The sequence below is a fragment of the Eleutherodactylus coqui genome, chromosome 2, assembly GCF_035609145.1.
Source record: "Eleutherodactylus coqui strain aEleCoq1 chromosome 2, aEleCoq1.hap1, whole genome shotgun sequence".
Taxonomy (NCBI): domain Eukaryota; kingdom Metazoa; phylum Chordata; class Amphibia; order Anura; family Eleutherodactylidae; genus Eleutherodactylus; species Eleutherodactylus coqui.
The window spans coordinates 137,471,353-137,497,945 of NC_089838.1; the positions used below are offsets into that span (position 1 = coordinate 137,471,353).

Genomic DNA, 26,593 nt, shown 5'->3' on the forward strand with positions numbered 1-26,593 from the left:
GTTTACCCTGCGGGCAGAAGACACTGGAGTCCTGCCGGACAGATCATCCCTGGCATAAACACACCTGAGCAAACCACTACTCCAGCTAATGAGGGAAAATACAGCCATTTTATGCAAAAGAATCGTCAATTCGTTCAATCATTCGGCCATTTAAGCAATAATCGTTGTGTGTAAAAAGGGCTTAAATTGCGCGTTGGTGAGCGCGATGTCAGCCGGAGTGACCCGATATGTGTAATAGTACCCTAAGGCCTCCCTCACACATACGTAGTGGGAAGCAATGCAATTTATGTTCGCACACTTCATCTATGATGACGGGCACTAAACTGGCAAAAATAGCACAGACTCCGGTAAAAACCAGTCGGTGTGAGGGAGGCCATAACAGTTGTGGTCGTTGCCTGTTCCTGTACAGGTAACATAGCTGGAGACTACAGACAGCAGCCGCCATGTTTCCATGGTAACGGGCTCTCATTGCATAGGCCTGGCCCCGGTCCTTCTCCTCACCCCTCGGCCGGCCATGGGCCGCGCTGTGAAGTCGGCCGGAAGTGCCTGGCACGGGGCCGCCGCTGTCCGGAAGTGTTCCGGTGTGAGCTGCCGCGGGAGAGCACTGCCGTCTGCTGCGAGGTTATAGGAGCAGGAATGGCGGCCGGTCGCGGGAGGTGTCGTCAGCCGGGTGCACGCGGTGCGGTGAGTACCGGGGGCTGAGGGGCGGCCGGGCTGTAGGGGTGTACGTAGTGCACGGGCCGCCGCGGGGGGAGAGGATGCCGGCAGCGGTTACACTGCAGCCTGCGTCATCATTGTGAACAGGAGGCAGGACATCTGAGGCGGGCTTGTGGTTGTGGCCCTTGCAGCACAGGGCCCGCCGGAAGAAGCCATGCCAGAACCGCTGCGTGTGATTGGCTGCCTGGCTGGGGTGCCTTGTGCGGGGTCACTGGGGGCCACCAGGTGCAAGTTAGGTTCATTTTTCTATGTTTTAACGTTTTCCTGCTTAGGCTGGGTTCACACAGGGCGGATTTGTCACGGAATTTTGCTGCGGCCGCTGACCCCCGGGTTGGCCAGCCATGTGGACAAGATTTAGGCGGACAATCTGTCTTGGCAAAGCTGGCATTAGCCGCCGCTGCAGCGCGGATTCCCAGCCGCAGCATGTCTTTTTTTTTTCCCCGTTGCGGCCGCGCTCCTCTCTATGGGAGAGCTGTCCTCAATGGAAAAGCATGGGCGAAGCCGCTTGAAAACTCGTGGCTAAGTGCCACGGGTTTTGAAGCTGCACTTATCCCGCAGAAATCTCGCAGTTTTTTCGCTGCAGCAAAACCGTGAGATTTCTGCGGTGAAGCCGTCCGGTGGGAACCCAGCATTATATCCCTTTTTTTTCTCTCCCCGATTGTCGCTGGGACACAGCTCTTGGCGCTGTAGGCGCCGCTGGCGTCGGTGAGCATGTACGGCCGCTCTCACGTCCGCGTTGGCGGTCCTGCTGCAGATCCAGCACACAAGTAGATAAAGCCTGCATGCAGCCAGTTTTCTTTCGTCTACAAGCTGGGCTTCCCAGCGGAGAGCCGACCCCACTTACGGTTCGGCTGTGTTTGGTTCCATCCTGAGCCGTTTGACCTTGGGGATTCCCCAAACGGAGAGCGGACTCCAAACGTAGGTGCAGCTTCTTTGCTATGGAAAGCGACGTCCATGTGTCCACGAGCGGAAAATCATTGCGATTCTCCGCGGTCAGCCTATGTGTCAGATAGGCTGACCGTCGGAGATTCGTCTCCGGCTCCTACTCCCGGGCGGTGGCTCGAGAACAGGGGGCCTTAACCAGTATTAAAAATATGCATGGGATCTGTTGATTTTCAACGTAATGTTTTAACCTCTTCAGTGCCCCGTCCATGGTGAAGCCCCGCCCCCGCACAGCCAGCCTGTAGAGGGAGGGACGTCATACATCATGCATCCCCTTCCATAGTAATACAAGTTGCGCCAAAATTGGGCGCAGTAGACGAGGCAGAGTGATGTGTACGGGTGTGTGCCCCTCTGTCTGTAGGCATCTTATGGGTGGCACAAGATGAGAAGGTTGGCTGAGCTGTGGGCACGGTTTCACTAACGGGACAATGTATCGGTTAGCTGAATATAATATTGGCTACAAAGTGGTAAACGGCTTTCACTTCTGGAACTCGCAGACGACTGCACTACAGGCCCTTTTACACACAACGATTTTACTGTGTGTAGCCGCGCTGCCATCATGCCGTTTTCGTTAAGCCGCTGCTCATCACTGTCGGAGCTCCAGGTCCAGGAGCCTCTGGGTGCGGAGACCCCTGCTGAGAGCTGTGTGCCCCTTTGGCTGTCATGTGACAGCTGCATTGAAATCTATGGAAGGTTATGTGTTCACTCTCAGCTGCTGACAGGAGCCGACAGGCAATGATGACAGTCAAAGGGGCACAGTATTCGGGTGAGTGTTGCAGCCTGTTCATTACAGTGGTCACCTGGGGTCCCGGCCCAGGACCCCCACTGATTAAAACTTTTGACATCAAGTGTTTTTTTTTTATTTATTTTTTTTTTTTTTTAAGGTGCAGTTACTCTTTAAACAGGTTAAAGAGGCTGGAGTAGATCTAGTCTGGCTGTATGTTTGCACTGTAGCGTCTGTGTAAGGCATGGACCCTCCAAGTTCCCCACATTGGGGTATCTGAACTGTTAGCCCCCTTAGGGGACGGGCTGATGTAATTACACTGTGTGCAGAATGTGTTCAGTGTGGAATACAGGTTGCTTCTGTTGCATCGGAGGGGTGATTGACCTTGGGTAAACAAGACCTCCAAGGTCCCGTTCACATGTTCCAGGCCTGCACATCTCCTGACACTCTGCATCCAATGGAAGTGTGTGTGTGTGTGTGTGTGTGTATGATCTACCAGAAGAACAAATAGGACTAATTCTCATGCAGATCTGCTGCAGGAATCCAAGTGTTGGGAAAATCCACGATGTGTGAACATGGCCTTAGGCACTTCCAACCAAATTCTGTACTGACAATATCCTCCATGTCTGATCCTAACCCAGAGCTGGGTTCACATTCACTCTGTAAGCCTCTCTTGGGGTGTCCTTCACTTTTTGTTGGCCAGTACAGTGCAGAATGAAACCCTGTACTCGTACAGATAAGAACACGGAAACCTTGACATAATGGCAATTTATTTTCTTATACTCGCCTGCTCCAGCGCAGTCGTCCTCTGATGATCATGCGGCGATGGAAAATCTGACTCTTCAGAGTCCCGTGTGCGCACTCTCCCATAGACTTGTATAGGGGAGCGTATGTACAGGACTTAGAAGAGTCGGATTTTCCTTCGCCACGTGATCTTTGTAGGGCGACTGTGCTGGATCATGGGCGTAGGCGGGTATAAAAAGTACGCCGGCTCCCTGTCCCCTATCTGCCATACCTTAGATTACAGTGGGGATGTGACGGGTTCCATTTCAATGACAGGTAAAGTGTGCACAGAGGGTAGTTCTCTAATAATCTCTCCCTCTCAATAATAACACTTTGGGGGCCGCAGGAGTCTCCAGTGTAACAAATACAATCTCCAGGGGCTGCGAGGTGAAAACTTCTGTGAAGTAAATGTGATATTAAAGCCAGCCTGCCCCTCGGTGGCCCTGTTATCTCTGCTCTCACCATTAACGAGTTCTTCTCTCTTGTTAGGTCTGTTGATCTGCGGTTATGTTATCTATTCGGGACGACGTTTACAAGGAATATGCAAACATGATGATGAATATTGTCATTCTGTGTATGATCCTCTGCATATCGCTGTCCTTCTGGATAATATCAATTACTGCAAGCACATATTATGGTAAGCCACTTGGAATGGTTATTCCCTACTTGTATGTCTCTTGTGGAGCAGCCGTCTGCGCCCGTCCTTAGTATACTGCATCCACAGCCATGTAATGGTCAGTGACACCCGTGTGTAATGCTACACGGGATCCAGAGACATCCGAGCCTCAAGGCAATTAGGAATGAAAGCTTTATTGCAGTGTCAGGGCTGCTTCACAACGGTGTCAGCGCCAATTAACCATTTCCATTTCTCTGTTACGTTCATGGAGTAGAGAAACCGAAATAAAAACTGAATTAAATGTTTTGTTTTTTTCTTCTTCCATTGATTTCAATGGATTTTCAAAATAGTGGAGATATTTTTTATCCTGTTTCTGTTGTTTCATTTTTCTAAACAGAATAAATAATGCGTCTGACTGCGCCATTTGTTCCATTTACAAAAACTGAAATGAAACAAAATGGAAATATTCTCGTATTTTTTGAAAATCCATTGAAATCAATGGGAAAAAGACAAACGTTTAGTTCCTCTTTAGAGATGAGCGAACGTACTCGTAATGAGTACTTACGCACCCGAGTACCGCCATTTTCGAGTACTTCTGTACTCGCGCGTAAAGATTCGGGGGGCGCCGGGGGGCGGGGAGAGGCGCGGCGGTGCGGGGGGTAGCAGCGGGGAACAGGGGGGAGCCCTCTCTCTCTCCCTCTTCCCCCCACTCCCCGCGCCGCCACGGCGCCCCCCGAATTTTTTCGCCCGAGTACGGAAGTACTCGAAAATCGCGGTACTCGGGCGAAAAAGGGGCGGGGCCGAGCACGTTCGCTCATCTCTATTCCTCTTCTATGCTCCATAAAAGAAATGGTTAATTGGCGCTAACGCTGGTGTGAAGGAGCTCTGAGTGTAAAATGAGAAGAAGAAAATGTCCGAGTTTGGAACATGATATGGAAGTGGTAATAAAACAAGAAGTTACTTGGCTGTGTAGTCACCCAGATGAGCACCGTATTGGTCCAAGAAACTCTTGTAAAGTTACAATTCTAGATGCAAACACTATCACCGTGGGAACAATAAACTAAAATATAACCTTTATTCTTCAATAAATTAAAATGCGTGAAGGCCTTGTTATTTCATTTTTGATAAAACCTCTATTAAATTGTTTATCAGTCACAATTGGTTCTTGTTATCACTGCTATAATTTCTGAGTGTATCTATCACTGTTTAACTCTATCCCAGCTTTAGCCAATGATAGTGCTCTATGGCGTTTGTAATTTCTGATACCCTCAGATTTAGTTTCAGCGCTAGGTAGTGTGCACCGTACCTCAGAAATAAACACGTATTCTGTGACCCCTATGTTTTATAAAGGGGTCACCTATACCATCCACTGTAGGTTATTCGGGTGGTATTAATAACACATGCCAGGTCTACAGAGAGGATAGGGGATTTTTCTCGTGTTCAGGCAACACTCTACCTATAGAGCCCAGCATAAATAAACATGGCTAATTTACAGCCAGTGTATTGTCTGGTTCTGTGGTGTGAACCAATTAGAATAATTATAAAACCGAAGAGAACAGTCAGTCTAGTTATGATATACTGACTATCCTCAATTTTAATGGCAAAGAAACTGGCGCCTTAACTGCTCTTTTTTAGCAGTGAGCACAGGCACCGTAACCACTCACTCTATTGTGCTTATTGAAGTGAAGTTGGCTGACAGAACCAATGTATATTGTATATTAATAGTTCAAGTCAACCAACACCACTTGTTTGCCTTCTAAGCACAAAGGGTAGACCAATTCTAGCACATGCAGAGACTCCTTTTGATTATTAACAGGGTCTCATGTGTGCTTACCCCCCCCTTTCTTTTCACAGGGAAAAGGGGGATATTAGTCACCCACAATAACAGGGATGTATTAGAGTCAGATGGCCCAGTTTTAAAGTACCATCTATGGCAAGTTGACTCTAACTAATAACCCTGATACTACTCTATTAACCCCATCAACGCGTTTCAACAGTTAAATATGCATAACTGTATCATCAGGATGGTTTGTAATGGGTATACATGCAGACAGCCTGACGGCTGTGTTCAAATGAGCAGCATGCTCATTTGAACACAGCCGTCAGGCTGTCTGCATGTATACCCATTACAAACCATCCTGATGATACAGTTATGCATATTTAACTGTTGAAACGCGTTGATGGGGTTAATAGAGTAGTATCAGGGTTATTAGTTAGAGTCAACTTGCCATAGATGGTACTTTAAAACTGGGCCATCTGACTCTAATACATCCCTGTTATTGTGGGTGACTAATATCCCCCTTTTCCCTGTGAAAAGAAAGGGGGGGGTAAGCACACATGAGACCCTGTTAATAATCAAAAGGAGTCTCTGCATGTGCTAGAATTGGTCTACCCTTTGTGCTTAGAAGGCAAACAAGTGGTGTTGGTTGACTTGAACTATTAATATACAATATACATTGGTTCTGTCAGCCAACTTCACTTCAATAAGCACAATAGAGTGAGTGGTTACGGTGCCTGTGCTCACTGCTAAAAAAGAGCAGTTAAGGCGCCAGTTTCTTTGCCATTAAAATTGAGGATAGTCAGTATATCATAACTAGACTGACTGTTCTCTTCGGTTTTATAATTATTCTAATTGGTTCACACCACAGAACCAGACAATACACTGGCTGTAAATTAGCCATGTTTATTTATGCTGGGCTCTATAGGTAGAGTGTTGCCTGAACACGAGAAAAATCCCCTATCCTCTCTGTAGACCTGGCATGTGTTATTAATACCACCCGAATAACCTACAGTGGATGGTATAGGTGACCCCTTTATAAAACATAGGGGTCACAGAATACGTGTTTATTTCTGAGGTACGGTGCACACTACCTAGCGCTGAAACTAAATCTGAGGGTATCAGAAATTACAAACGCCATAGAGCACTATCATTGGCTAAAGCTGGGATAGAGTTAAACAGTGATAGATACACTCAGAAATTATAGCAGTGATAACAAGAACCAATTGTGACTGATAAACAATTTAATAGAGGTTTTATCAAAAATGAAATAACAAGGCCTTCACGCATTTTAATTTATTGAAGAATAAAGGTTATATTTTAGTTTATTGTTCCCACGGTGATAGGGTCACATTTTTCTTAGGGAATTTATTCTGTCTCGGTGATCAATTAGATGCAAACACTTGCTGATCCTCTGCTATGGCTGAAAGCCGCCCCAGAGGATCGCAGCTTCCCAAAAGTGATGGGGGGTGGTTTTAACCCCATGCATTTGCGAGGACATTGCACAAGTGCAATATCGGACCAAGCTTCACAGCCCAATGTTCCGCTCTAGCAGCAGGAGCTGGCTGTCACTGATGGCCGGTCTCCCATTTCAACAGTGGGGGTGCATCTGGACAGCGACCACTGCTGTTAACCCCTTCCCTGCCTTGATATATGAAGATCACAGCATGTGAAGGGTTCACAGAGGGAGCGCTGTATCAGACTTGCGATGTTATCGCAGAGAGCCCGTCCGGTTGCCATGGCAACAGGATGCCAGATACAGGCATCTTGCATTGCCAGAGCCTCTGATCGCTAATGAAGTCCTGCAATGCTTTATCATAGCGATCATATATTTAATATTGCTGTATCCGTAACGATGCGCACAATGAAATTAACACTCTCTTTTTTTTTTTTTATCCTGAAAGGCAATAAGCGTTAAAAAAAATAATGTAAAAAATGAGTGATCAAAAAAGCTGTATGGACCCCAAAATGGTATGCATAAAAACTACAGCTCGTCTCGCAAAAATAAGCCCTCACAGAGCTCCGTCCATGGAAAAAGCAAAAAGTTATAGGACTTTGAATGCAGCAATTTAGAAAAAAAAAAATAATTTCCAAAAAAAGGGTTTTGATTGCGGACAAGTGGAAAAACCTAAAAAAAATAAGAATTTTGGTATCGTTGTACTGACCAGAAAAATTGTATTATGTTATTTATGCTGCATGATCAATGCTGTAAAAAAAACACACAAAACAATGGCAGAGTTGATGTGTTTTCTCTCCCTGCTATCATAAAAAAATTATTAAAAGCTTTACAATTAGAGATGAGCGAGCACCCAAATGCTGGGGTCTGTGTTATTCGAGTCGAGCTTTTCGTAAAATTCGAGAGCTCTACTCAAGTAACGAATCCCATTGACTACAATGGGAGACTTGAGCATTTTTGTATGTGGGATCTGGGTCCCGAGCTTTTTTTTTTTTTCCCCTAGGTTCCTCTCTCTCTCGGGGAGGAGCCAAAAACTGGGGCGGGGTTGAACACAGCTTGATGCTCGTTCGAGTAGCGAGCACCATCGAGTACGCTAATACTCGAATGAGCATCAAGCTCGACAGAGTAGGTTCGCTCAACTCTATTTACAATATAATCTATGTACCCAAAAATGGCACCAATAAAAACTACAATGTGCCCCGCAAAAAACAAGCCCTCATACGGCCTCGTCGACTGAAAAATAAAGTTATGGATTTTGAAAAATGGAGAAGAGAATCCACCAAAAATCGTTGTGTCCGTAAGCCCCAAATAGGCCACTTCTGCTTTTTCTAAACTTGTTCTTCGGTGATGAGTTTCTATTGACCGATCTTGCTGCTGAGAACGAATCGGCACTAGATTATGTAAAATGAGCACTGCGCTGATTGATGGAGAGTGACAGGAGCGCGCAACTTCCTCATAGATTTTGAAGAACTCTGTTAACCATTTCAGCTCTACATTCCAACTAGTGAGTTCTTGCAGTAACGGTTCTGTCCCGGACTCGCATAACATTTCTCAATTTAATAAAAGTTGATTGTTAATGGCTGTACAGTTTTTTTTTTGTTTTTTTTTCAGGTTCACCCGCAAAAACATATAGCAATAAACAATTAATATGAAAATCGTGCCAATTTTCACATTGGCATGGATTTTGTCTGCCTGGTGCCCTGAGGTTACAGCTACGTTAGAGCTTTGTGTAGTGCTATTTGCTGATCTTTAGCTATAAAGCTACAGCTGCGGTCCACGGGGATCCGTTGACTTGTATGAAACCTTGTGGATTGCAGCTGTCATTCAGTGGTGCTACAGAAAGTCTATGTGTGGTCTAATGGCGGCTTCACATGAGTGTAAGTATGCAATAACATTGGATACTTGCTGCGTGCCGCCAATCGCCATGCACTATCTTGGCGTGTATGCGTGTGTAATGCGCGCCAAGATAGAACAGGCTGCAATCTTTCTTGTATTTTGTGACGTGTGTAACTAGAAATATGGGAGCATAAGGCAGATTGCTATAGCATATTATGTGCGCAAAACCAACAAGTGTGATACGCTGTCACCACATGCTCGGGGCAGGGAGCCCCAAGGCCTTGTGTCCACAGGCATGCATGGATTTCATGTGCTGAATCCCGCAGCTGAATCCAACCGTGTCCACAGACATGGACAGGAACATACATTTTCTTAGCCTTCCAGATCCAGCGTGGGTCTCCTCTATGCCGGCCGGATTTTCTTTCTTCAGCACAGTGGATGCATTCGGGCACGCCGGCTGCATGAGCAGTGAAACTTTAAAAAATTTTTAAATCTCCTGCTTATCCACGACACGTCCCGTCTCCGCTGCGGGTGTGCCGCTGATTGGACAGCTTCCTTTTACTTCAATGGAAGCCTTCCTGCGGGATCTGCAGAAAAATGGAGCATGCTGCAATTTCTTCCTGCGCGTGATATCTGCACGCCAGGAAAAAATTACATCCACATGCTTTTAACTGTTTTGCAGACACTAATGCATCCCTATGGGCAGCTTGATTTGCAGATCCCCCGCAGATCACATCCGTTCCGTGGTTATTGGGCTTAAGGGTTTTACCTGCAGACTCGCGTGGCTGCGTGCGAACAGAGATGAGTCCGCTGCACTGGCTGCGTGCTGGTTTCAGTAGGTGACGGTGCAGGAATGGGGAGCCTAATTGGAATAAGATGTACATCTCCAAACTCCTCAAGACCTGCCCTATGAGCAGCGTAACTTACTAATTCCTTCATGTAAAAAATGTTTCATATTCTTCTAGCTTTTTTTGCAAAAAAATAAAATAAATAAGATTTGGTGTAAATTTTAGGCCATATCGCCCAGTGCTGTATAGGGGGTGAAAAAGAGTTACAACAAACAGTAATAAGAAAATAACTTGCAAATCTATTTATTTTCCCAGGCACCCTGAGGCCCATATCTCCTTGGCGCTGGCTGTTTTCTGTAGTAATTCCTATTGTTATTGTATCCCATGGCATAAAAAAGAAGAGCTTGGATAGCAGCGGTGCGCTAGGAGGTATGTAGTCAATAGTTTTTCATGTTTGACATGTGTGAGTTTTCTTTTTTTTGTGCTGTTTTGGTTATTTTAACTTTTAAAGCTTATTTTAGAATTGGATTTCTTTATAGTCTTTCCCTCATTAATAATAATGTTTATTACACACAAAGCCGCAGCACATTTGTGAACAGAGACGTGGCTATATCTAAAGTGCGTGTGCAACGGGGGGAACACGTGGCTGTATGCACTTTGTCAAAAAAATCAAGCACCTAGAAGGAGGAGTTGTTTCACTCCCAAACTTGGCATGCAGTTACATCTCATGCAATGATCAGAGTTGTGGTGTGATTAGATGAACGGTCTTGTCACCTGAGGCCCGAAAAGTGCTTGACCCTTTTTGACAATGAGCATATTTTAGATTGGAAAAGCGTAATGCAGATATTAACACATTCTTCATGCAACAGATATGGATGAGCTATAAGTCATGCTTTCATCTCCCTTATCGGCTAGCTAAGCTAAGTTCTGTGCATGTAGTACATGCTCACTAAGGCTGCTTTCACACAGGCGAGAAAATCGCGCTGCGAGACGCACAAACCTTGTAGACATGACATATTTTCCTGCATATCACCGCGATGTAGGAAAAAAATCGCAGCACGTTCTATCTTTGTGCATGCTTTCGCATCGCAGCGCCCATTGTTGTCAATGAGACCGGCGGCAGCATTCCACTGCGTACTAGTGCACATGATGCAAGGTCTCCCATTAAAGACAGTGACAGCCACGGTGGAGGATTGCTACATCCCCGAAGGGATGCGAGGCCGTTTTGGCATAAAATCACCTTGCATCTGCCAGGAATTCACATGGTGGGAAGCGCTTGCGCATGTGAAGTTAGCCTGGTAGTCCTCTCACATTTTCTTGTTGATTTGACCTGGAATGATAGTCTGAAACAATATTGTTATTCTTGTCCTTTCATGTAACTCTTAAGGCCCGTTTAGACGTAACGATTATCACTCAAAATTTGCCCAAAAGCTGTCTTTTGAGCGATAATCGTTGCGTGTAAATGTGCCATCTTCCACTTTTCTGACAAGCAATGGATCTCAGTTTGGCATGAAGTCCATCGTTTGGCAGAACAGCTGATAAGGCGGACCGAAAGCGGTGTTCTGCCCATGGAGCACTGATAACAGTTGATTACATTGTTTCAGCTGTCAGCCCCATGGCAGAACAAAGGGAATGTATTCGGAGAACAGCGGGTAGTCTGTTCTCTGAATGCAGTTCCTGGCAGATCACACGCTGCTAATTGATACTAATGGGCATTAGTACCAAGTAGTAGTTTATGCAAAATGATCGCTCAAAAGCCATCCTTACAGCGATCATCTTTGTGTCTAAATGCACCTTTATGCTCCAGCAAGCTGCAAGTAGTTTTTCTATTTTGCCATATATTGTATTTCCACTTAGTTTTGAAGGATCTGTTACACATTGAAGTCATTCAGACTTGATGAAGAAATACTATTTTTCAGTGTTTTTTTCTTTTTTTCACAGGGCTGCTGGTAGGTTTCCTCCTGACGGTCGCTAATTACAGCTTTTTCTCAGCTCTTCTGATGTTCTTTTTTACATCATCAAAACTCACAAAGTGGAAAGGAGACATAAAGAAAAAATTTGACTCTGAATACAAAGAAGGTAATGTTTAGGTGTATTTAAAGGGTACCTACACTTTCAGATGATATTTAAGACCAGGCTGCCATGTGTACATGAGGAGTATCACTGTGACTGGTAAATTATGACTTTTTGTAGTTTTTTCCTCTGCTGTCTTCTTTTCCTCTTATTTTCTGGGTGTAAATCCCCATATGCAAAGCCACCAAGGAATCTGACCTCCGACTCCAGTACGAACCAGACGATAATCAAGGTTTTAGCAGTTTATCCGAGTGAGGGAACAGTTTAGGTGGAAGGGGCAGAAGGAAAGCATTAGGATAAGCTTTTTTCTCTGATACCATGTTAAAGTTTCTTATATTCACCTTTTCTATTAATTTATGCAAAGTTAGTTTGAAGTGCAATGGCAATGTAAAGCATACCCATGGTTTACATTTTAGGCATAAAGTGGTGATATATGCAACTTTTGTGATATCTTATTAAACCAAAATGACCTCTTCCTCATGTTCTTGTGGTTCTCAAGAGCAGCTTCCACACTGCTGTACTTGGTGTAGCCATATAGTCGCCTACTTACAGGTTTTACAGAAGCTGGGCCTGCAATCATTTTGCAGATAGCAGGGCGTGTTTTCATTTACAAAGGATTTATGGTTTTCAGAACACGTAAAACAGAACTCTGGACTTCACTCCTCCTCCTGAAACGTACTTGTCTAATACAACGCTATTATTGGAAAAATGAAGATTTGGTGTCAATGCATTTGTAACGATAAGTGCTATAAAATTGTTAGTTATCCTGTATGACAAACCACATTAAAAAAAATTAAAAATGCAAAATCAATGATTGTGATCATCTTGCCTCACAAAAAGATGGAAAAAAACGATTAAAAGGTTGCTTGCATCCCAAAATGCTACAAATGAAAACGTCACGTTTTTCCACAAAAATCGAGCCCTCATACAGCTCCTTAGATGAAAAAATAAAGTTATAGTGAAAAAAATGTTTGTTGGAGAAAGCAGATGTATAAATGTGGTAATGCCACAGAACTAGGATAACCTTTCACTTATACCTCACAGTGAACAAATACCAAACTAATGGAAAACAATATCAGAATCGCTTGTCTCTTAAAAATGCAATAAAAACTGATCAAAAAATGTTTTCTGCACCTCAAAATGGTACCAATGAAAACCATCTTATTACACACAAAAAAAATCCCTCATATAGCGTCATTGATGGAACAATACAAAACGTAAGGTTTGCTGAATATGGCCCAATGTCCGTGGGCGGATTTAATTTGTGGGAGATCCGCAAATTAAGTCGCCCATAGGGATGCATTAGCGTCCGCAAAATAATTGAAAGCATGAGACTGTCATTTTTTTTCCAGGCGTGTGGATTGCATGCGCGGGAAAAAAATCGCAGCATACTTAGTTTTTCTGTGGATCCTTCACTGATGGCTTCCATTGAAGTCAATGGAACCTGTCTGATCTGTGACACACCCACAGCTGACACTGTGGATGTGCTGCAAATCCACGGGAAAGCAGGAGTTGAGGGGGGGGGGGGGGGGGGAAAGGACTGCGCATGCATGCCAGCCGACTCCGAACGCATTGGCTGTGGACGGAGAAGACCCGCAATGGCTCCGGACAGGTGAGAAAATGTTTATAGGCCTCATGGCTGCGGGCACAGGTGGAAACCACTGTAGGATTCCACACTTGGCAATCGTGCGTGCCGTGGACATGAGGCCTACGTGGACTAAAAATTGGCCCCAATAAAAGGGAGACCCCAAAATCCACAAGGTGCTCCTTGATTTCTGCAGGCTTGTGTTCGAGTCGTGTTACACACTAGGTACCAGAAGTGGTATATTCTTTTTTAAACTGCAGATTAAAGGTAATTTATTGAGTTTTTGTTTATCTGCTAACTTGGGTTGTGCTGTAGAAGAAAAAGTTAAATTTGAAAGGAAAATGACTAGAGATGAGCGAGCGTACTCGGAAAAGCACTACTCGCTCGAGTAATGTGCTTTATCCGAGTATCGCTGTGCTCGTCCCTGAAGATTCGGGTGCCGCTGCGGCTGACAGGTGAGTCGCAGGGGAGAGCGGGCGGGAGAGAGGGAGAGAAAGATCTTACCTCCGTTCCTCCCCGCTCTCCCCTGCAGCTCCCCGCTCCGTGCCGGCACCCGAATCTTCAGGGACGAGCACAGCGATACTCGGATAAAGCAAATTACTCGAGCGAGTAGTGCTTTTCCGAGTACGCTCGCTCATCTCTAAAAATGACATTTTAAAGTTTATACTTCAGCTCTTGTGAAACACCTAAAGAGTTAACAAATTTTGTAAGTGCTGTTCTGAAAACTTTGAGGTGTGCACTTTTTAAAATGGGGTGATTTATAAGGGTTTCTAATGTATATAGGCGCCTCAATGTTCCTTCAGAACTGAAGTGCTCCCCTAAAAACTAGATTTTGGATATTTTCATCAAAATTAGAAAAACTGCCTCTATACGGACACTCTTGAAAATAAAAGGACGTTTTCACAATGGTACCAACATACAGTGCACATATGGTTGATGTTATTTACCAGCTATTTTGCTTGGTGTGATTATTTGTCTTACGACCAGAAAAATTCAAAGGGAGAAATTCTCAGGTAAACTGAAGCATAACATGGTACCGACTCCGAAAAGTCTCCGGTATTAAGTGGGCTGCCTGCTCATCGAGAGAGAAACATGCAAGATAGGAGACCTTTCTGCAAGCGGACTTTTCAGCTTTTCTATAAGACTTGTTGGTGTCTTAATGTGGTGTCCCAGTCCTGGCTGTGATGCTACAGGTTGTGCAGAGGGGTAAGCATGGTCGTTGTGTCAGTAGACACACAAGTTTGCTGTTTCTTAAAGAGGATTATATTTGGCATTCTGTTTTTCAGGTGGACAGAGGAACTGGGTGCAGGTCTTTTGTAATGGGGGTGTACCAGCAGAATTGGCTTTGCTGTACTTGGTCGAAAATGGTCCTGGAGAGATACCAATTGACTTTTCCAAGGAATATACTGCCTCGTGGATGTGCCTGTCACTTCTTGGAGCCCTTGCTTGCTCAGCTGGGGACACATGGGCTTCAGAGATTGCTCCGGTCCTCAGCAAAAGTTCTCCCCGACTGATAACCACGTGGGAGAAGGTCCCTGTGGGTAAGGATACATTTGTTTAATATCCGTATGTAGTAGAGAATATTAAGTACTGATGTAAGTAGAAACCGTTCCCTTACTCCTGATCTCGTAAGACTTTAGCTTGGTTTTGTTTGACCTAATGGCAGCCATTTAATTAGTCACAAAGAGAAATTCACTTAAACAGAAGCGTGGTATGGCCTGAATGTCGCCTGTTTCTATGCTTTCATGTTACTTGGAGAAATGGTTTTGAAATCATCAGAAGTAGAAATGGGGTGCCATGGCTTCTGCATTAGATTATGTGGGAAGACGAATGGTTCCTCCACTAAATAAATAGAAGAATCCCTTGGCATCTGAGTGAGTGGCGGAATGAAATTGGGGTGAAAAAGTGAGTGCATTATCTTGGTCTTCTATAGAATAAACACTACTTCCACACATTTTATTCTTTAACAAATGTGTACCTCTCAAAAACAAAGTCCGTACTTGAAGCTCCTACCTCTTAGACCCTCTTAGGCGGAGTTCACACAGGGCGGATTCCCGTCGGAAATCTCGCGGTTTGGCCGCAGTAAAAACTGCGAGATTTCCGCCGGGAGAACCACTGCGGTTTAAGCTGCGGCGGCTTTGAAGCGGCCTGCCCGCTTGCTTTTCCGTTGCGGCCAGCGCTCCCATAGAGGAGAGTGCGGCCACGATGAAAATAAACAACAAAAAAAAAGTAAATAGACATGCTGCATCTTCTGAAACCGCGGTTTCAGCCGGATTTACCGCAGCGGATTGGCCGTCCTGTATGGACGAGGTTTCTGAGAAATCTCGTCCACATGGCTGGCTAATCCCGAGATTAGCGGCCGCGGGCGGACTTGCCGCGGCCAAATGCCGCGCGGCAAATCCACCCTGTGTGAACCCAGCCTAACTGTGCAGAGACCTGCTTGAATGGACTTGTGTGTGTAGAGTGGGTAACACCAGTAACGGGGTTCTGCCACCATTATATGTATACTTAATGCCTCATTGTTACCACGGGAGGTGGTGAGTTCTCCTTCATTGGAGGTATACAAACATCCTATGGGTGATTGCATTATTTTGTGATTTTTGAACACATTCAAATGGGTTTCCCAATATGGTAATACCCCTTTAATTGCTAAAATGCCTTAACCCCTTAGTGACCAAGCCTGTTTGCGCCATAATGACCAGGCCAAATTTTGCAAATCTGATATGTGTCACTTTAACATGGAAAAACACCAGAAAGGTTTTGCATATCCAAGTGATCCTGACATTGTTTTTTTGCTACATGTTGTACTTCATTTAGGCGGAAAAAATAGACCGGTAGAATTTGTGTTTATTTATTTATTAAAAGCGCCAAAATTGGGAAAATTTTGAAAAAATCGTCATTTTTTTCACATTTCCAACTGCAATATCTTAAATATGTGCAAACATAATATAGAAAGTTTTGCTAAGATTTATATTTCCACCCGTTTACTTTATTTTGGGCGCACATTGGAAAAACTTTCTTTTTTTTTTTTTTTTTTTTAACCATTTAGGAGATGTACAAATTTAACATTACTTTTTAGCATTTTGAGGAACACTTTGTTTTCCTACACCAAGCCAAGATTGGAAAGGCTCATGAGTGTCAGAATAGATACCCCCACAAATGACCCCATTTTAAAAACTACACCCCTTAATGTATTCACTGAGGGGTGTTATGAGTATTTTGACCCCACAGTTTGTTTTTTTCAGGAATTAATTCAATTTAGAGGAGAAAAAGTAAAATTTCATATTTTTGCAAATCTATCATTTTAAAGACATATTTTTTTCCTATAGTTTACATGAAAATGAGGATTTACACCCCAAAATTGACACCCCTGTTTCTCCCGTGTTCAGAAATATACCCATTGTGGCCCTAATGTTATATCTGAGTCCACAACGGGGCCCAAAATGAAAGGAGTAGTCAGTGTCTTTCAAAACAGAAATTTTGCTTTAAGTCCTTTTAGACCCCATAGCACACATGTAGAGTTCTTGAGCGCCCAAAACCATAGAAAACCCCCACAAATGACCCCATTTTGAAAACTAGACTCCTTAACAAATTTATCTAGGGGTGTACTGCGTATTTTGACCCCCACAGTTTTTGAATAAATTCAAGCAAAGCAAAAGGAAAAAATTAGGATTTTCTTTTTTTTGGCAATTCTGTCATTTTAAAAACAGCTTTTTTTATACAGCACACATATGAAGGACGACTTGCACCCCAAAATGGATACCCCTGTTTGTGCTGTTTTCAGAAATATACCCATTGTGGCCCCAATCTTATGTCCGCATGCACAACGGGGCCCAAAATGAAAGGAGTAGTCGGTGGCTTTCAGAACATAGATTTTGCTTGAAGTCCTTTTAGGCCCCATTGCCCACTTGTAGAGTTCTTGAGAGCCCAAAACCATAGAGAACCCCCACAAATTACCCCATTTTGAAAACTAGACCCCTTAACGAATTTATCTAGGGGTGTACTGTGTATTTTTAACCCTACATTTTTTGAATAGATCTAAGCGAAGCAGTAGACATTCACCCCCAAATGGATCCCCCCGTTTGTCCCGAGTTCAGAAACATACCCATTGTGGCCCTAATTTACTTACAGGACCCATGGCAAGGCCTATAAAGGAGGGAACACCCGTTGGATTTCAGGGCACAACTGAATAAATTCCAGGCCCCATTGCTTATTTGTACGGAATAAAAATTGACTCCCTAAAAATGTCCCCCCTCCCCCACACACTCTGCGCCCTTTTTGGCGTTCGCAAATCTTAGATAAAAGTGGTATTTCCGAAGACAGGGGTAATTACGGAGACTGGTTGGAATGGGCCCATGGGGCAATAAAACCGTATATCCCCCCTCCTCTCATGCTTTTTGGGGGTATTTCGTGACCTTAATGGCAGGGACGGGGTGTAAAAAGTGGTCTCACACAGAAGGCGCTCAACAAGCTGCTCCTGGAACTGCATGAAGGCAAGCGTTCTCGGGGCTTCTTGTAAATTACGGATTACAGGTAGCGGTCTGAATTACGCCGGGCTCACGCAGCCGTAGTTGGAATCCGCTTGCGGAGGCCCGCAGCGGATCCCATCTGTGAGCCCGGCTGTGACCCTGCGTACGGCCGCGTAATGTACTGCGCATAACTGCGTACTTGGGCGTTCATGCGCTGTACACCTTTTTTTAATTTGTATTTCCCACACCGTCGCTTAGCGATGACGCGGGTACCCACAGCCCGTACACAACGTAGTTGCGTATGGGCAGCGGGTATATCCACGACCACGGAGCACAATAGGCTCTATGTTGCGGATATCCGCGGTAAAATAGAACCTGCTGCGTTCTGTTTTCTGCGAGTGGATTACACAATTCCGACCCGCTAAGCGGAATTGTGTAATCCAATGCGTTTGATCTGCGTATTAGCGCGGATCAGACGCATGCGGAATCCGTAATTCCTATCCGGTCATGTGAGACCGACCTATGTTGAAGCGCTACTTTTTTATTACGTGACCAGGGACCGCTCAACGAGGCCACCCGCCACTGCTCCAGGCTCTCGGCGACCAACGGTCGCCGAGAGCAAGGAGATTTTAAGTTTCCTGGGCTCCCTGACTCCTGCGCATGTGTCCGGTATTTTGCCAGCGGTCGCATGTGCAGAATCCAGGTAAGTTCACGGATGAGGATCGCGTCGGGGTGCAAATACGGAGGCCTCCGGTAAAAAGTTTCGTCTCCTCTCACTGATCGCATCGGTGAGGGGAGATGAAACTTCAAATTTTTTTAAAACTTTTACGTGATCGCCATTAGCTCACCGCGGCCCCCCCGTGAAATCTCCATGCTCTCGGCTAAGTTTTGTAGCCAGGAGCAGGGAGAATTTCAATTATCCTGGCAATCCACAGCTTTTGCGCATGCGTCCACCATTTTGGCGACGGACGTGTGCGCAGAAGCTGGGGTAAGAACCGCGGATAAATCTGGTGGCCTTATGTACGTACTTTCATCCTCCCTTACGGATGTGATCCGTGAGGGGAGATGAAACGTACGCTTTTTAAACTTTTTAAAACTTTTTTTTAACTTTTTTACACTTTTTTTTAACTTTACGTGATCATTGTCATCCAAACACATGGCAGCCAGGAGCAGAGGGATTTTGAATTTCCCGGGGCTCGAGCCCCTCTGTGCACGCACCCGAAGTCAATCATCGGGCGCGCATGTGCAGAGGGGGACTTCGGGTCCCGGAACACCGGGGACATCGGCGGACCCGAGGTGAGTATTTTCACCTCCCCTCATGGATCCGATCCATGAGGGGAGGTGAAAGTAGCACTTTTTAAAAACTTTTTCGCGATAGCGGCGACCACGGGCCCGGGGACCGCTCACCGCGGGCCCCGGTAACACCTCCCGGCTACCTTCAGGAGCCGGGAGCCAGGAGATTTTGACTTTGCCGGGGGCTCCCGGGCTTCTGCGCGTGACGCCACCGTCTGGCGCGCATGTGCAGAAGAGCGGCGGGGGGTCCGGGAGGACCAGATCTCCGGGGGACACCACTGACAAGCCAGGTGAGAATTTTCAGCTGTCCTGATGGATCCGTTCCATCAGGGCAGCTGGAACTTAAAGGGGTTGTCCCGCGGCAGCAAGTGGGTCTATACACTTCTGTATGGCCATATTAATGCACTTTGTAATATACATTGTGCATTAATTATGAGCCATACAGAAGTTATAAAAAGTTTTTTACTTACCTGCTCCGTTGCTAGTGTCCTCGTTCCCATGGAGCCGACTAATTTTCGCCCTCCGATGGCCAAATTAGCCGCGCTTGCGCAGTCCAGGTCTTCTCCTGTTCTCTATGGGGCTCCGTGTAGCTCCGCCCCGTCACGTGCCGATTCCAGCCAATCAGGAGGCTGGAATCGGCAATGGACCGCACAGAAGAGCTGCGGTCCACGGAGGTAGAGGATCCCGGCGGCCATCTTCACCGGTAAGTATAGAAGTCACCGGAGCGCCGGGATTCAGGTAAGCGCTGTGCTGTTCTTTTTTTCAGTCCCTGCATCGGGGTTGTCTCGCGCCGAACGGGGGGGGGGGGTTTGAAAAAAAAAAACCCGTTTCGGCGCGGGACAACCCCTTTAAACTTTTTGGGCACTTTTATTTACTTTTTTGCGATCGGCGCTATCCATTGGATAGCGCTGATCGCAATGCCGGGGGGGTGGGGGGGGGTGTCCCCACAGCCTGGGATGACATTTCCATGCTGTCGGCTACCTGCGGGCATGGAGCTGTCACGTCCACAGCCCGAGGGGCTTTATTCTCTGCAGGAGACGTGTTTTTACGTCCTCAGAGAATAAAGCCCACTTCGGGAGGACGTAAAAACACTATGGGCTTAAATATTTAGTGGCTAATTAAATAAACATGTCACAGTAGCAGAACCTCTTGAAGATGCAAAAGGGTGCAGACAGAAGTGGAGCTACTCCAGTGCACTATGGGATCCAATTGATGTGAATGTGTGAAGGGCTATGATGAATGATAGTCTAAGTTGCTACCAGCCCAGAGAAAGACGCCGTTATTCAACAGGGCCTTGTGGGAGAAAAAACGAAATACTGGGTTAATTGCGTAGTCCTTGATAAATTGCAAATTGATACCAAGATAATAAACCTGACTCCCTCTTTATTTGACTGGAAAACAGCACATTGATATGTTTTGGGGACATAGAACCTTCTTTATAGATCAGCTTGGGTGCGATCAAGGGGAAGAGAAGGAACAGGTTGTGGTGCCTGAGCGGTATACTGGATTTTAACTGTGAAGTAATGACGTGACAGGATCCGAGGAGCCCAAAAGGACGCAGGCGCTCAATTCTGTGGACCCACTGGGGAAAGTGAGCACAGTGATGTCAGCCTGGCATAAGCCTCTGTGGCACAGGCGCACTGCGTGGACATTCTTGACAGCACAAGCACTTATATTATTGCAGAAAAACTCTATTTCTTGTAACGTCATTTTTTTCTTTCAAATAAGAGTCACATTTATCATCATGCTCTCAATTTGCAATTCGTCAAGGGCTGTGCAGTTAACCCAGTACCGGTTTTCCCCGAAAATAAGACACTGTCTTCTATTAATTTTTGCCCCAAAAGAGGCAGTGTCTTATTTTCGAGGCGGTGCCTCGAGCTGCTGGTCTCTGGGGGTGTCCTCCGCGTTGAGATATCCTCTTCTTTCTGGTAACGGGGCTTTGAAAACCGCGCTTCCAGCAAAGCGAGCACTGTGATTAGATTGACCGGCAGCCAATCACAGCCGGCGCTCATTGAGCCAATCACAGCCATTCAGTGATGTAATTCACTGAATGGCTGTGAATGATCGAGCATCGGCTCTGATTGGCGGGCAAGCGATCCACTTACAGCGCTCGCTTTGATGGAGGCGGGGTATTCAAAGCCCTGTCACCAGAAAGATGATTTTTCAGTGCAGAGGACATGGCTGCTTGCCGTAGCACCCGGGGACCATTGTGAGGGACTTGGACGCCGCGGGCCAGGTGAGTATTGATGTGGTTTTTTTCATGTACTTCAGCTAGGGCTTATTTTCGGGGGAGGGCTTATATTTCAAGTCTCCACCGAAAACTGGTAGAGATTTTTTTGGGGGTAGGTCTTACTTTTGGAGAAAACTATTTCTATTTTTCTTCCCAATCTCAGAAGCTTTCATCCTAGTTTATTGCAGGGCAGGTTACTTTACCAGCAAGGCACGTGGCGGTGAGAGGAATTGGCGAGTCGCTCCATACTTGTTTCATTCTAAGTTGATCTGGTATTCCTGGATACAGGCTTTCTTTTGAAACAATTATGCACAGTACACACATTGAGATCTAAACTCTTCATAGTGTTAATTTAAATCTCAAAAGCTATTAATATATAATATATTATTTCAGTTATTTAATTTCAAGACACTGTGATTCTACCAGTTCATGCATTGTCAAAAAAAAAAAATCAAGTACCTAGAAGGAGTTGTCGGAATCGAATGAAACTTTATTTGCAATTGTAACGTTGCAACAAGTAAGTGATTACATTATCGGAGCAAAAGCATAATTTTCACATTCCAATAATGCGCCCCTCTCAACTTCAATTGTGTCATAGAGGAATCTAGTGGTCAACAAGCTCTACACACAGAGTCTCTAAGCCTTCTTATAGGCCAAGAGTGGGGCCACTTTTAGATCCTCAGGTGACCAGACCGTCCATCTAATTACACCACAACTCTTATTTTCATATCTGCCTGAGGCCGCCTGCAGACGAGCGGGTCGGATCCGGCAGCGAGAATTCTCGCCGCGCGATCCGACCCGAGCGCCTGCAGGGACGAGCGCGTACTCACCCGCGCCTGGCGGCCCCGGCTCTTTCATGTGCCTGCTGCCGCGCAGCTGGCGCATGCGCAGACCGGAGCCAGCGGCCGGGTGAGTGCGTGCCCCGCAAAAAATTAGGACATGCCGCGGTTTGTTTGCCGCGCGAGATTTCGCGCGGCCAAACCACGGCCGTCTGCATAGGAGTGCGTATTTTAATGCACTCCTATGCAAACTTTCAGCGGCGGAAATCCCGCGGCGGGATTTCCGCTCGTTTGCAGGCGGCCTGAGATGTAGCTGCATGCTGAACTTTGCAGCAATATGACAACTCCTTCTAGGTGCTTTTATTTTTTTTTTCTTACAAAAAGTGTAGATCTAATATTTGGGGATTACTGAAAAGCCGTTTCAGATGATGGTGACTAAAGCAATAATTGTTTGTTTCTAGGAACAAATGGAGGCGTCACATTGATAGGTCTCTTTGTGAGTCTTCTTGGCGGATTATCTGTCGGCATAGCATACTTTATTACTCAGCTTATGTTTGTGAGTGATTTGGACATCGCTGCCCCCCAGTGGCCAGTCATCTTGTACGGTGCGATGGCTGGCTTACTTGGCTCCATACTGGACTCTTACCTTGGAGCAATAATGCAGTACACAGGTGAGTTCATCACTTCTATTTCTTTTAGATTGAACATTTACAGAACAAACCGTATAAAGGCTTATAAAGCTCTGCTCATATCCGCATCATGGTTTCCATTACATCGGACACTGACTCTGACCTATAAAAGGGCCCGTCAGTAGAGATGAGCGAGCATACTCGGAAAAGCACTACTCGCTCGAGTAATTTGCTTTATCCGAGTATCGCTGTGCTCGTCCCTGAAGATTCGGGTGCCGCTGTGGCTGACAGGTAAGTCGCAGCGGGGAGCAGGGGAGAGCGGGCGGGAGAGAGGGAGAGAAAGATCTTACCTCCGTTCCTCCCCGCTCTCCCCTGCAGCTCCCCGCTCCGTGCCGGCACCCGAATCTTCAGGGACGAGCACAGCGATACTCGGATAAAGCAAATTACTCGAGCGAGTAGTGCTTTTCCGAGTACGCTCGCTCATCTCTACTCGTCAGGTTTTGTGTTCATCATTTTGATGAAAAACAGCAGTAAATCTTTTGGCTACACCTGACGCAGGCTACCTATGAAGCCACCTCTGACACCGATGCAGATGCCTCCTAGCTTATCAAGCTTCAGTCCAGATTATTTTCAATGTGGTGTGTTTAAAAAAAAAAAAAAAAAAAATCCATTGTACTATTCACGTCTTGCACAAAGTACAATGTTTTCTATTCTACAGGCAAAGAACAAGATGTTCAAGTTTGATACCGAGTTAGCCAGTAGAGCAAATTGTGATTTTTCTCTGTAATAGAAAAAAAGTAACCTTGTATACGTGATGCCTTTTTAACCCTTTCTAATCTAATTTTCTTTCCACCCAGCTCCTATTTATTTTGGGTGGGAAAGCGCCTTGTGGAGTCCTTGGAATTATTTAGCAGAAACACATAAAAATGAATCATGATGATTTTATTAGCCTTTTTGTTTGTGTTTTTTTTACATTAAACATGAGTGTTTCATATCTGGAAGATCATTTGTAATAAACCTGTAACTTTATGTACTTTCACAGAATAGACTTATTAAAAGAAACTATTAAAGTCATTTAAAAACACGCACACATAGGGCACAAGCTCCGTGGAGCATGAACAATACACTCACACAAATAGTCAAGAGAGAAAGAGATTTCTCATAGATGGACGGACCCTATGGTTCTAAATGGGACCGATATCCTAGGCTAAGACTCTCATATGTGGCCTCGGGTTGATAGACTCACAATGTGATAACTGAAAGCTCAAAGTTTTGGAGCTCTACCACTCGACACGTTTCACTGCTCAAAATGCGGATCATCAGGAGATGCGAAAGCTTTACTTGGAGAGGCTGAATCGCTACAGCCTCATTTCTAGGAGTCTTAAAGGAGATGTCCCGCGCCGAAACGGGTTTTTTTTTTTTTTAAACCCCCCCCCCCGTTCGGCGCGAGACAACCCCGATGCAGGGGTTAAAAAAACCACCCGCACAGCGCTTACCTGAATCCCGGCGGTCCGGTGACTTCAATACTTACCGCTGAAGATGGCCGCCGGGATCCTCTATCTTCGTGGACCGCAGCTCTTCTGTGCGGTCCACTGCCGATTCCAGCCTCCTGATTGGCTGGAATCGGCACGTGACGGGGCGGAGCTACACGGAGCTACACGGAGCCCCATAGAGAACAGCAGAAGACCCGGACTGCGCAAGCGCGGCTAATTTGGCCATCGGAGGCCAAAAATTAGTCGGCACCATGGAGACCAGGACGCTAGCAACGGAGCAGGTAAGTAAAAAACTTTTTATAACTTCTGTATGGCTCATAATTAATGCACGATGTATATTACAAAGTGCATTATTATGGCCATACAGAAGTGTATAACCCCACTTGCTGCCTCGGGACATCTCCTTTAAGTAGAAAACAACGTAATCAAATGTATGAAGGAGTTGTTGCTGGAGCCTTGCAACACTAAGTGCACAATGAAGCTCCTATTATGCAACAGATAGGGGGGATTACGCCTACCGACACAAATCAAGTGTCAGACCATACTCAGCACAAATAGACGCTACAGAAATAGCTGTACCACTAAGGGTAGGGTGTATAATCCCTAAAACCTAGCACAAGCTATGTGGACAATCCCTATACAAGCTTCAGGGCTTGTGAAATGGTTCTAGTCCCTAACAGCCTATCCTCCTAAGAAAGAGTATGCACCCCCATAAAGTAGGTTAAAATTAAAAAGCAGCAGAGCCCATGACCTTGATGGCACCATCAACTGTAATCACTACCGTGGTGAGCAGCCGACGGCGCGTGCAAGCAGAAAGGGCTCTGTGTGCCCCCTCCAGCACACGTGTCATAGGTTCGCCACCACAGATCTAGACCCTAGATTGGAGCAGAGTTTGGGAACCGTTGATCTAGAGTAAGCATAGTGTACGTCAGTATTTGTAATCCAAACCAGAAGTGGGACATAAACACACAGAAGACATGCAAATCTTTCCATTACACTTTCTGTTAAACTCAGAAAAAGAAGCCAAAAATGCAGCATGTGATAAACATGTAAATGACCATTTACATCACAATCTATAAAGTGTTTTTTTAATATAGTTTTAGCATTAATTGCTATGTGTATTTACATCGACCAGTTATGAGCGCTCAGCAGCAAATGAATGGTAGTGATTAGAGATGAGCGAGCGTACTCGGAAAAGCACTACTCGCTCGAGTAATTTGCTTTATCCGAGTATCGCTGTGCTCGTCCCTGAAGATTCGGGTGCTGGCACGGAGCGGGGAGCTGCAGGGGAGAGCGGGGAGGAACGGAGGTAAGATCTTTCTCTCCCTCTCTCCCGCCCGCTCTCCCCTGCTCCCCGCTGCGACTCACCTGTCAGCCGCAGCGGCACCCGAATCTTCAGGGACGAGCACAGCGATACTCGGATAAAGCACATTACTCGAGCGAGTAGTGCTTTTCCGAGTACGCTCGCTCATCTCTAGTAGTGATATTTGGAGTCATGGTCTGTAGCAATTTTGTGTTTCGATTATTTTTTGATTTGCTAACACATGTATTCTTTTTAAGGTATTGATGAAAACACTGGGAAGATTGTCAACCATCCAACAATTGGTGCAAAATTAATATCTGGGAAGCCCATACTGGACAACAATGCCGTAAACCTATTTTCTTCAATCCTTATAGCGATTTTGCTACCTGGAGCTGCTTGGAGTTTTTGGCCTAGAACATAAATTCTTGCACAATGGAAGGCGCACAAAACGTTCTGTAGGTTTGCATGGTACAGAAGATGTTAATATGTATCATTTGGATAAAATAATACTAATGAACACTGATTATGAGTAATAGCACCTTAGACAATGGACATGTAGTTAACCTTCACCAGCTAGAAGTATAGCCTTAGTCGTTTTGGTGTAACACTGAAGAATTGTGTATGAAAGGTGATTTGTTTTTAAATTTTAGGTTGAAATGAATAAAAATGACTAATGGATAATGTGCTATACTTACATGTCAGCAGCATTTCTGGGTGTTTTTTAGATAATACGTCAATTTTTCTTGTTTTCTACAAATGCTATTTTTAAGGTGTGAAGTGGACCAAGACTTTATTTATACTTGGGGTGGCGGTAGAGCATTGCTGCCTGTGAGAATCTTCTGTTCATTGATTACCTGCCTCGTACATGTTCGGATTGGCAGAGCATGTGGGGGTGGGGGGTTAGTAGCTCTGACAACAGCTTATCTCCCAGCGGGACAACGCATGAGCCATCTTTCCTGGGACAGATGTGGGGGATGGGGTCTGTCTGACTTTTCGCACATGCTTTAAGTGGCAGTATTCTGTTCAGTGTTTGGCTTACAAAGACTGATGTAAAATACTGAACAATACTAGATTGTTGGTCAGCCCTGCTAGCTTGGGTG

General features: G+C 45.4%; 1 protein-coding gene across 1 annotated transcript; it reads left to right on the plus strand.

Annotated features, from left to right (window-relative positions):
* The first annotated feature begins 457 nt into the window (after positions 1-457).
* On the plus strand, positions 458-26,189 carry TMEM19 (transmembrane protein 19). Its single transcript, XM_066591642.1, has 7 exons — positions 458-684; positions 3,656-3,803; positions 9,955-10,068; positions 11,581-11,718; positions 14,584-14,838; positions 22,530-22,739; positions 25,751-26,189. The coding sequence occupies exons 2-7, from the start codon at positions 3,674-3,676 to the stop codon at positions 25,912-25,914; spliced, it is 1,011 nt and encodes a 336-aa protein (XP_066447739.1). The 5' UTR covers positions 458-684; positions 3,656-3,673; the 3' UTR covers positions 25,915-26,189.
* Positions 26,190-26,593: the final 404 nt, after the last annotated feature.